Source organism: Monodon monoceros, unplaced genomic scaffold (genome assembly GCF_005190385.1).
Source record: "Monodon monoceros isolate NGI ecotype Baffin Bay Population unplaced genomic scaffold, NGI_Narwhal_1 Super_Scaffold_3, whole genome shotgun sequence".
Classification (NCBI taxonomy): domain Eukaryota; kingdom Metazoa; phylum Chordata; class Mammalia; order Artiodactyla; family Monodontidae; genus Monodon; species Monodon monoceros.
This window is the reverse complement of record NW_021703780.1, coordinates 24,014,617-24,025,855: the sequence shown is the minus strand read 5'-3', so window position 1 is coordinate 24,025,855 and position 11,239 is coordinate 24,014,617. Positions and strand designations below refer to the sequence as shown.

Genomic DNA, 11,239 nt, shown 5'->3' with positions numbered 1-11,239 from the left:
TTGTTGCTGCACGCGGGCTTTCTCTAGTTTCGGCGAGTGGGGAGCTACTCTTCATTGAGGTGCACAGGCTTCTCATTGCAGTGGCTTCTCTTGTTGCAGAGCATGGGCTCTAGGCTTGGGGGCTTCAGTAGTTGTGGCAAACAGGCTCAGTAGTTGTGGCTCACGGGCTCAAAAGCGCAGGCTCAGTAGTTGTGGCGTATGGACTTAGTTGCTCCGCAGCATGGCAAGATTTCATTCTTTTTCATGGCTCAGTAATATTCCATAGTAAATATATACTATACCTTCTTTATCTACTCACCTGTTGATGGGTACTTAGGTTGCTTCCATATCTTGGCTGTTATAAATAATGCTTCAATGAACATAGTGGTGCATATATCTTTTTGAATTAATGTTTTCATTTTCTTCAGATAAATACCTAGGAGTGGAATTAGTGGATCATATAGTAGTTCTATTTTTAATTTTTTGAGGAATCTCCATATTGTTTTCCATAGTGGCTGCACCAATTTACATTCCTACCAATATTGAAAGAGGGTTCCCTTTTCTCCACATCCTTGCCAACACTTGTTATTTGTGGTCTTTTTGATAATAGCCATTCTGACAGATGTGAGGGGATATTTCATTATGGTTTGAGTTGTATTTCCCTGATGATTAGTGATGTTGAGCATCTTTTCATGTGCCTATTGGCCATCTTTATGTCTTCTTTGGAAAATGTCTATTCAGGTCCTTTGCCCATTTTTTTTATAGTATTTTTTTTTATTATTATTATTTTGCCTGCATTGGGTCTTCGTTGCTGTGCGTGGGCTTTCTCTAGTTCCAGCGAGCGGGGGCTACTCTTCGCTGCGGTGCGCAGGCTTCTCGTTGGGTGGCTTCTTTTGTTGCGGAGCATGGGCTCTAGGCGTGGGGGCTTCAGTATTTGTGGCATGTGGGCTCAGTAGTTGTGGCTCACGGGCTCTAAAGTGCAGGCTCAGTAGTTGTGGCGCATGGGCTTAGTTGCTCTGTGGCATGTGGGATCTTCCCAGACCAGGGCTCGAACCTGTGTCCCCTGCATTGGCAGGCAGATTCTTAACCACTGCGTCACCAGGGAAGTCCCCTTTTTTTTTTTTCTTCTCTGCCCATTTTTTAATCTTTTTATTTTTATTGTATGAGTTCTTTGTATATTTTGGATATTAACCCCTTATCAGATATATTATTTGCAAGTATCTTATCCTATTCTGTAGGCAGCCTTTTCATTTTGCTGACAGTTTCCTTTGCTATGCAAAAGCTTTTTAGTTTGATATAGTCCCATTTGTTGATTTTTGCTTTTGTTTCCCTTGTCTGAGGAGACATATTCAAAAAAATATTGCTAAGATTGGTGTCACAGAGCATACTCCATATGTTTTCTTTTAGAAATTTTATGGTTTCAGATCTTACATTTGTAGTTAGATTTATTCCTAGGTATTTCATTCTTTTTGATGTGATTGTAAATGGGATTGTTTTCTTAATTTTTTTCCTGATAATTCATTGATAGTGTGTAGAAATGCAACAGATTTCTATATGTTAATTTTGTATACTCCAACTTTACTAGATTCATTGGTGAGTTCTAGTAGTTTCTTTGTGGCATCTTTAGAATTTTCTATGTATAGTATCATGTCATCTTCAAACTGACAGTTTTACTTCTTCCTTTCCAATCTGAATTCCTCTTATTTCTTTTTTTTGTCTGATTATTGTGGCTAGGACTTCCGATACTATGTTGAATGAAAGTGGACATCCTTGTATTCTTCCTGATCTTAGAGGAAATGTTTCAGTTTTTCACCATTGAGTATGATGTTAGCTGTGGGCTTGTTATATATGGCCTTTATTATGTTGAGGTATGCTCCCTCTGTGCCCACTTTCTGGAGAGTTTTAATCATAAATGAATGTTGAATTTATCACAAGCTTTTCCTACATCTGTTGAGATGACCATATGATTTTTATTCCTCAGTTTATTAATGTGGTGTATCACATTGACTGATTTATGGACATTGATCCATCCTTGCATCCCTGGGATAAATCCCACTTGATCATGGTGTACAATCCTTTTAATGTATTGTTGAATTCCATTTGCTAATAGTTTTTGAGGATTTCTGCATCTCGGTTCATCTGTGATATTGGCCTATAATTTTTATTTTTTTGTGATATCTTTATCTGGATTTGGTATCAGGGTGATACTGGCCTTATAAAATGGGTTCAGAAGTGTTCCTTCCTCTGCAGTTTTCTGGAATAGTTTGAGAAGGATGGATGGTAACTCTTCTTTTTTTTTTTTTTTGCGGTACACGGACCTCTCACTGCTGTGGCCTCTCCCGTTGCGGAGCACAGGCTCCGGACGCGCAGGCTCAGCGGCCATGGCTCACGGGCCCAGCCGCTCCGCGGCATGTGGGATCTTCCCGGACTGGGGCATGAACCCTTGTCCCTTGCATCGGCAGGCAGACTCTCAGCCACTGCGCCAGCAGGGAAGCCCTGGTAACTCTTCTCTAAATGTTTGGTAGAATTTATCTTTGGTAGAAGCATTGTGGTTCTGGAGTTTTGTCTGTTGAGAGGCTTTTTTTTTTTTTTAATTACTGATTCAATTTCATTACTGGTAACTGATCTGTTCATATTTTCTATTCCTGATTCAGTCTTGGGAGATTGTACATTTCTAGGAATTTGTCCATTTCTTCTAGGTTGTCCATTTTATTGGCGTATAATTATTTGTAAAAATCTTTTATGATCCTTTGTATTTCTGTGGTGTCAGTTGTAACTTCTCCTTTTTCATTTCTGATTTTATTGATTTGGGCCCTCTCCCTTTTTCTTGATGAGTCTGGCTAAAGGTTTATCAATTTTGTTTATCTTTTCAAAGAACAGCTCTTTCATTAATATTTTCTGTTTTTTGTCTCTATTTCATTTATTTCTGTTCTCATCTTTATTATTTCTTTCCTTCTACTAATTTTGGGGTTTGTTTGTTCTTCTTTATCTAGTTCCTTTATCCAGTTCCTTTAGGTGCAAAGTTAGATTGTTTATTTGAGGTTTTTCCTGTTTCCAGGGGTAGGCTTGTTTCTAGGCTTGTATCGCTATAAACTTCCCTCTTAGAAATGTTTTTGCTGCATCCCATAGATTGTGGATCATTGTGTTTTCATTTTCATTTGTCTCCAGCTTTTTAAAATTTCCTCTTTGATTTTTTAAGTGACCCATTGTCAACAGTGATGTTCTGAAGGCACCAGAGATATGCGCAGAATATTATAGAAGTAGAGGAATAAAAATCAGACTGTGCCTGAGCAGGTTCAGAAATGCTTCTAGAAAAATGTGACTCTTATTAAGTGATATGAAGAACTAGTTAAGATTTAGCCAGGGGACTTCCCTGGTAGTCCAGTGATTAAGAATTCACCTTCCAATGCAGGGGACACATGTTCGATCCCTGGTCAGGGAACTAAGATCCCACATGCCTCAGGGTAACTAAGCCTGCATGCCACGACTACTGAGCCCGCACGCCACAACTAGAGAGCCTGAACGCTGCAACTACTGAGCCCATGTGCTCTGTAGCCCATGCGCCACAACTAGAGAAAAGCCCGTGTGCCGCAACAAGGAGCCCGCACACCACAACGAAAGATCCCGCATTGTCACAACAAAGATCCTGTGTGCTGCAACTAAGACCCGATGCAGCCAAATAAATAAAATAAGTAAATTAAAAAAAAAAAAGGTTTAGCAAGTTTGAGGAGAGAGTGCACATCTTGGGCCCAGTGAACTGATAAGCAGAGGCATGGGTTTGGAACCTATGCCTAGGCTGGTGTGGCTAAATTAAAGGACTGACTGTCCATAATGGAAAATGAGAGCAGAAAATTTAGCAATACTCTGGTAAGAATTTTATCCTGAGGCTCATTAAAGATGGTTGAGATGACTTCAGTTCTCAAACTTTCTTTTTATTTTTAAATTATTTTTATTTATATATTTTTTAATTTTTAATTTTGGCTGCGCTGGGTCTTTGTTGTGGCATGTGGGCTCTTTGTTGAGGTGCATGGGCTTCTCTAGTTACAGCACACGGGCTTCTCTAGTTGTGGTGTGCAGGCTCAATAGTTGTGGTGCGCTGGCTTAGTTATCCCATGGCATGTGGTATCTTAGTTCCCGGACCAGGGATCAAACCTATATCCCCTGCATTGGAAGGTGGATTCTTTTTTTTTTTTTTTTTTAATTTATTTATTTTTGGCTATGTTGGGTCTTTGTTGCTGCCCGCAGGCTTTCTCTAGTTGTGGTGAGCGGGGTCTAGTCGTTGCAGTGTGCAGGCTTCTCACTGTGGTGGCTTCTCTTGTTGCGGAGCATGGGCTCTAGGCGTGCAGCCTTCAGTAGTTGTGGCTTGCAGGCTTCAGTAGTTGTGGCTTGCAGGCTCTAGAGCACAGGCTCAGTAGTTGAGGCACACGGGCTTAGTTGCTCTGCGGCATGTGGGATCTTCCCAGACCAGGGCTCGAACCCGTGTCCCCTGCATTGGCAGGGGGATTCTTAACCACTGCACCACCAGGGAAGGCCTGGAAGGTGGATTCGTAACCACTGCACCACCAGGGAAGTCCCTCTCAAACTTTCAAAATGACACTCGTGTCCCCTTTCCCAGGTCAGTTACCACAGCAGAATTTCTTGGAAGACCTATCCATATACACTGTCTCCGATGTCTCTCCTCTCATTCTTTCTTTTTTTTTTTTTTTTTTTTTTTTAGTTTTTTTTTTTTTTTTGCGGTACGCGGGCCTCTCACTGTTGTGGCCTCTCCCGTTGCGGAGCACAGGCTCCGGACGCACAGGCTCAGCGTCCATGGCTCACGGGCCCAGCCGCTCCGTGGCATGTGGGATCTTCCCATACCGGGGCACGAACCCGTGTCCCCTAAATTGGCAGGCGGACTCTCAACCACTGCACCACCAGGGAAGCCCTCATTCTTTCTTAAACCCACTCCAGTCAAGCCTTCATCCCCACCTTCTACCCAAACTGCCAAGAGCATCAGTCTCATGGCTTGAAATAAAGTTTATATGCTGATGACTCCCAAATGTGTCTATTCATCAGAGACCTCACTCCAAAACTCCAAACTTGTATACACAGCTATGTACTTGACATCACCTCTTGGGTATCTAACAGATCATTTCAAATTCAGTACGTCCAAAACTGAACAGTTTGATCTCCAGTCCTCCAATACATGTTCTATCCACAGCCTTCACATCTCAGCTGATGACAATTTAAAAATTGCAGTTAAACTAACACAACATTGTAAAGCAACTATACTCCAATAAAAATTAATTTTAAAAAAATTCCAGTTAAGTCAAAAATCCTGGAAACTTCATTGACTCCTTTCTTTATCTCACTCCACTTTCAATCAGACAAGAAATCCTATATTGAGGAATTATCCAGAATCCAACCTCTTCACTTCCACTGCTTCCACTTTGATCTGAGCCGTCCTCATCTCTTACCTGGGTTACAGTAACAGCCTCCTAACTGGTCTTCCTAAGTCTACCTCTGCTCCTACAGTCTATTCTCTATACTGCAGTCAGAGTGGGGCCTTTTCTCAGAGGAGTTTTCAAAGCATTCCTTTGCTCAAAGTCCTGCATTGCCTCTCCATTTCTCTCAGAATAAAAGCCAAAGTCCTTACTGTGGCCCACAAGACCCTAGATGACTTGGCCCTCTATTCTGTTTCTGATTTTATTGCTCTGCCTATCTGCACAGACCTGTCTTACCCTAGGGCCCTTCTGCTCCTTTTCCCTGTGCCCAACTGACTCTTCCCGCAGAAACCTGCATGGCTCACTCCTTTATTTCCTTGAAGTTTTTGCCCAGTGTTGGTCACCTCCTCAATGAGGCCTCTCCTGATTACCCTTTCAAAATTTTAATCTTCCCTGACCATCCTGGCACCCCTCATTCCCTTTAACCTGCTCTATGTTCTCTTTTTTTCATAATACTTGTCATTTTCTAATAGATCGTATAAATTTTAAATTATGTTTACTTTTTATTGTCTGTCCTCCTCCCACACCAGTTCCCACAACAGAATGTAAACTTCACAAAGGCAGGGATCTTTGTTTTGTTCACTCTTCTATCCCAAGCACCTGGAATAGGGAATGGAACATAGTTGATGTCCAATAAGTGATTTTTTACATCTTTAGATAGCCCCTGCTCGCTGCAACTGGGGAAAGCCTGCATGCAGCAATGAAGACCCAACCCAGCCAAAAAAGAAAAAAAAAATTCTTCTTATCAAAGTGTGTAATATATATGTGTATTATGTATATATATATATGAAATTCTGATAACTTTTCATGAACTGAGCAAAACATGTAACCAAAAACAGAACCTTAACTAGCACAAAAGCTGCCCGAGGGCCCCTTGTAGTCACTGCCCTCCCCCAAGGCTAACTATTATCCTGACTTCTAACAATATATATTAGTTTTACTTGTTTTTGTACTTTATATAAATGGAATTGTACAGTAAGGGTTCTTTTATGTCTGTCTTCTTTTGCTCAACATTGTATTAATGAAATTGATCCACATTGTTGCATGTTATTGTAATCTGTTCACTCTTACTGCTGTATAATAGTAGTCCATTGTGTAAATATAACCCAATTTATTTATCCTGAATGAACAAATTGTTTAAGCTCCAGATCCTTCCTATCCTCCTTGTTGTCGTCAGAGTTGTCAAGAAGATTAAATGAATTAATACACAGAAAGCATCTACCCAGTGTATAGTAGGTGCTCAGTAAAGCTTAGCTATTAATTTTGTTATATTCAGATATTTTATTGAACCCACATTGATCTCGTCCTCATCTGAAGTCCTGTACATTTACTGTAGCACTCTTTAGGATGCCAACCTGGCTTTACCATTGGAAAGGGCCAAAATGAGTGGCCCTAGGGGCCTGATCTGTCCTTGGTACATGAAACAAGCTGGGCCAATTCGATTCTTGCTTTCCAGGGAGTAAGGAAATCTGAAATAGTGGCCAATGACTGGGAGTTGCTGGAGTTAATGCATCTGGACCCCTTGGAGGAAAAGTCCAGGAATAGCCTCACCAAAGGCCTGGGAACTCTCAGGCTCCTGCCTTCCCTGGAACTGGCTTTTTAACCCTTTCTGCCATCCAGGGATCCTGTATGCTCAGAATCTGCCCTCAGTACTCTCCTAATACAAGCCCCTTTTCCTTTTATTAGATAGACTCGGTTGTTGTAGCTTGTCCCCAACAGGACCTCAAGACTCATTTTCACTTAAATGATCAGGCTTTATAGTGTCGTGAATCCTTTACTTAATTCAATAACACCAGTTCTTTCATCTATCCATCCATCCATTCATTCAAGTTTTAAACATTATTGAGGGCTTATGATATGTCAGGCACTGCAGGGTAGATCATATTACTCTCATTTTCAAATGAAAGACTCAGAGAGGATGAATAATCATTGAGGTTACAAAGCTTATAGTCATAGAGAATGTTGGTTCAAGGTAATCCTTGCTCTTCATCATGAGCTTGGATGATATATTTTTAGTCTGTCCATGTCTTTTCATCTCACTTAAATTCCTTGAGGGAGATCAAGGCTATCTTATACATCTGGAATCCCCCTTGGTGTACAAAACCATCTGCTGTAGTAGACATACTACAGAATTGTTGATGGATTGCTCATATGGGCAAATCCTTGCTACCCTTCCCTCAAAGATGCTTCACTCCTTCCCAAACCCAGGAAAAAAAAAATCCCCCAAACAGTGACCAAGCTGATCTGTTGATCTGAAGGAGGGTAGTTTATTTAAATTAGTTTAGCTCTGGCTCACAATTTTGTGTTCTTTTTCCATGTTGGAGTCATAGAAGCCCCTTCAATCCCACCACATCTCCTTCACCACAAATCAGGGCAACTCAGAGATAGCTTTCTTGGCTGGGGGACCCGTTGGCTTCTCCTGTTCTCTTGCTTTCTCTTCATACATCAGGATCCTGATTGAGATGGGAAGAGACACAGGGATCAGGGGACAGTCCTCTCAAGAGAATAAATTTTAGGCTGCTGTGAAAGTCCAGAAAAAGGATGAGGTTTGTTAGGGTGGGAGGAGAAGGAGAAAGGGCAGAAGTGGGAGTACTGGGGGCTGTGGGGACCAGAGCACGGATGAGGATAGCACCTTAGAAGGGTCTCTCAAAAGACGGAAGAGAAATGCATGCTGAGTAATGTGTAGAAGGTGAACCTGGGGATGGAGGTGGGGGGAGAGAAAACAGGTAAGTATAGGGGAGGTTGGAACTGGACCCTCACATTTTTAGGATGGCAGATCTCTTGCCCAACATCATCCTGAGAAAGTCAGAGTAGCTGAAAGTCTCCCCAGGGCCACTGGATACCTCCCTGATTAATTTCTTTAGCTCCAGGTGGGTCTTGGGGACCTCAAGTTTCTCCAGCATTCGCTTCAGGGACATGATATCTAGAGGCAGAGGATGGAGGTAAGAAGAGTGGGAGCGTCTCTCACTCTGTTGCCTCTACCTCCTCATTCCCATTCCCCTTCCTACCCTGGTCGATGGGCCCTCTCCCGAACCATTGGGAATGGAGCACTGTGGGAAAGACCTCCCTCTTCCTAGATCTGCACACTCCCCGAAGATCACCCTTTTCTCACCGATATCTCCGTTTCCATTCAGGTCAAACTCCATGTATTTCTCTGGGTGAGGGGAGAAAGCAGAGAGGGTAAGCACTGGCTGGCGGGTCCCAGGCAGGGGCAGGGTAGGGACTGACCGAGCGCTAGGTAGGGGGGGAAGATGAAGAAGAGGTGGGGCAGGTAGAGGAAGTGTGAAGGTTGGGAGGCTGAGGGCCCTGGTACGGTGTAGGGAACTAGAGGGGCTCCTGAGAGGGGCAGGCCGGGGAAAGGGACTATAACCAGGATGGCAATAGAGGCAGCCTTCCTTCTTCCCACCCCAAAAGTCAACTTCGTTTCTGCCGTCTGCTCTCTTCCTGGGGAAATCCTACCCTCCTCACCCACTTCTCCACCCCTATAGTTTTCCCCTCACTCTTGAAGGCTTCCAGTTTGGAGGGCAGGTCCTCGTCACTGCTATATTTGGGATCATCCAGGAATTGCTGTGGGGGAAAGCAAGAACCTGGGTAAGCCCTCCTGGACGCACCCCCACCCGGCCCCGCCCCTTAGTTCTTCCTTTTACCTTGTTGATTTCACTGAGTCTCTCTTCTTGCTGGGCCTTCAGCAGCCCAAAGGCTTTTCCTCCTGAAGGGGCGCAAAGGTTAATGTAGCCTCACTGCCCCCTTCCTCTCCTCACCCCCAAGCCCAGCCTGAAGCCATCACAATTCTGCCTTCATGGGCCAGATTCCCAGCCCACAGCCCAGGACTGTGCACCTTCTTTCTCCCGTTTTAGGGTCCTGCCTATTCCACCTTCCCTACCCTGTAAATCCCTGGTTTGGCTCATAGCTCAGCAGATGCTGGAGGAGACAGACCAGGCTGGGCGCCTCTCTGTCTGCCAGCTGTCCTCTCCCACCAGCTTCCTGGAGGCCTCCCTCCCAAACTTCCCCTTTCCCCTCATTTCCTCCTCCTCTGAGTTCCAGGCCTCACTTCCCCATCAACTTCTGCTGACACTAGCACCCAGGAAGAAGGGGGAGCTGGGTGTAGAAAAGAGATGAGAAAACAACGTTCTCCTTAATTCCTCTTAAGGGGAGCCCAGTGTGGGTGTGAAAGAAATATTTCGATAAGCCACCGAAGGAGTGGGGGAAGGTCAGTAAGACCCCAGGGGGCATTTATTCTCAGGAACAAAGAATCTCTGAACAGGTCTGGAGGTTCAGGTGACTGAGGCCCAGGTTTCACAAGTCTGGACACGCAGGTTTGGATAGGGAGCTGAGGAAAGGCTCACTGAATTTTTCTGCACTGTGGATGGGAGAAGAACCTGAAGTTGCTGGCAGATCTGGGAGGGTGGCAAGATGGGTGCAGGGTCTGGAAACGGAGAGGTACTTCACTTCCCACCTGTCAGCTCCAGAGAGGCACTTGGAAATATGAAAGTGCCTGACAAAGCAGTCTTTGTTTGCTTTAGGATGTGCAATGTAATCCCCTCCTCTTATCTCCTTTGGAATTTTCAGTAAAATCTACAGAGCTCCGGAATTTGAGAATTTCAGTAGATTCTGTGGGGGAATTCCCTGGTGGTCCAGTGGTTAGGACTGTGGCGCTATCACTGCCGAGGGCCCGGGTTCAATCCCTGGTGGGGGAACTAAAATCCCACAAGCTGCATGACACGGCCAAAAAAAAAAAAGATTCTTTGGAGGCCAGTGGTGCTGAGAGAGATAGCATTGGTGGATACAAGAGCCAGGGGGTGAGGCCAACATTAGGGGTGGCGCGCTGCTGGTCACTGTGGGCTCAACAGAGTGGGGAGTAGCCTCTGATAAATGTCTTCCCTAGGCACACTCTTTATCCCCTTTGCTGTTCTTTTTGGCTAGTGGCTTCTAGGGGAGGCCAGGACAGTGCGTCCCCCTCACTGAGACACTTTTGTCTAAGCTCCCTGCCCCGAGTTCCAGCCACTCTGCCCCAGCACTGATAAGCGCACCTTTCCTTCTCTCCCCCGCCCCCCAACCTATTTCCCCTTCTGCAGCTGGGAGTTTTCATTTCTCACTGCCCTCTCCCTGACCCACATGATTGGGGGAGATGCTGATGGGGACTCTGGCCTCTTGAGTTCCCTTTATCACAGCTTCCTCTCCCCCTGAGGAGAAAGCTGCAACCCTGCCCTCCCGATGGTCTTGGTGCCTAGTGGAGGGAATCTATTTTTTTATTCATACATTCATTCAACAAATATTTATTGAGTGCTTACTATATGCCAGGCACCTTTCTAGGGCCAATGAACCAATTAAGTGTAAAATCTTGTCCTCGTGGACAATCTAATTGGGGGAGACAGACAATAAAAATAAACAAGTATATTAAAGGTGGTAGGTGCCTATGGAGAACAAAGTAGGGAAGGAGATAGGAAGGGCTGCCCAGACTGCATATTTAAATAGGGTGCTTAGGGAGGCTTCTCTGCGAAAGTGATATTTGAGCAAAGATTTCAAGGAGGTGAGGAAACAAGCCACGTGGATATATTGGAGGGGAGCATTTCAGGCAGAGGGAACAGCAAACGCAAAGTCCTAAGGTGAGGACGTGTCCGGATGTCTGAGTATGGATGTCTGTCCACTCTCCAGGGGAGCTCCTGGTTAGAATTAGGTCCCCTGTGTACCTACATGAAGAAAATACACTGGCCAGAAAGCTTGTCTCTCTGTGTGTGTGTGTGTGTGTGTGTGTGTGTGTGTGTGTGTGTGTGTGT

General features: G+C 44.4%; 1 protein-coding gene across 1 annotated transcript; it reads right to left on the bottom strand.

Moving 5' to 3' along the window:
• Positions 1-7,709: 7,709 nt before the first annotated feature.
• Positions 7,710-9,581, bottom strand: AIF1 (allograft inflammatory factor 1). The gene is made up of 6 exons (XM_029243033.1): positions 9,346-9,581; positions 9,110-9,171; positions 8,963-9,029; positions 8,575-8,616; positions 8,223-8,385; positions 7,710-7,915 (listed from the first exon to the last, which is right to left on the bottom strand). Exons 1-6 carry the CDS (start codon positions 9,368-9,370, stop codon positions 7,831-7,833), a joined length of 444 nt encoding a protein of 147 aa, XP_029098866.1. The 5' UTR covers positions 9,371-9,581; the 3' UTR covers positions 7,710-7,830.
• Positions 9,582-11,239: the final 1,658 nt, after the last annotated feature.

Coding starts and splice junctions, on each gene's coding strand:
- AIF1 (XM_029243033.1), bottom strand. CDS start 9,370: ATGAGCCAAACCAGGGATTTACAGG. Junction 8,386..8,574: donor GAATGGAAACGGAGATATCG/GTGAGAAAAGGG, acceptor CTCTGCCTCTAG/ATATCATGTCCCTGAAGCGA. Junction 7,916..8,222: donor AGATCTGCCATCCTAAAAAT/GTGAGGGTCCAG, acceptor CATCTCAATCAG/GATCCTGATGTATGAAGAGA.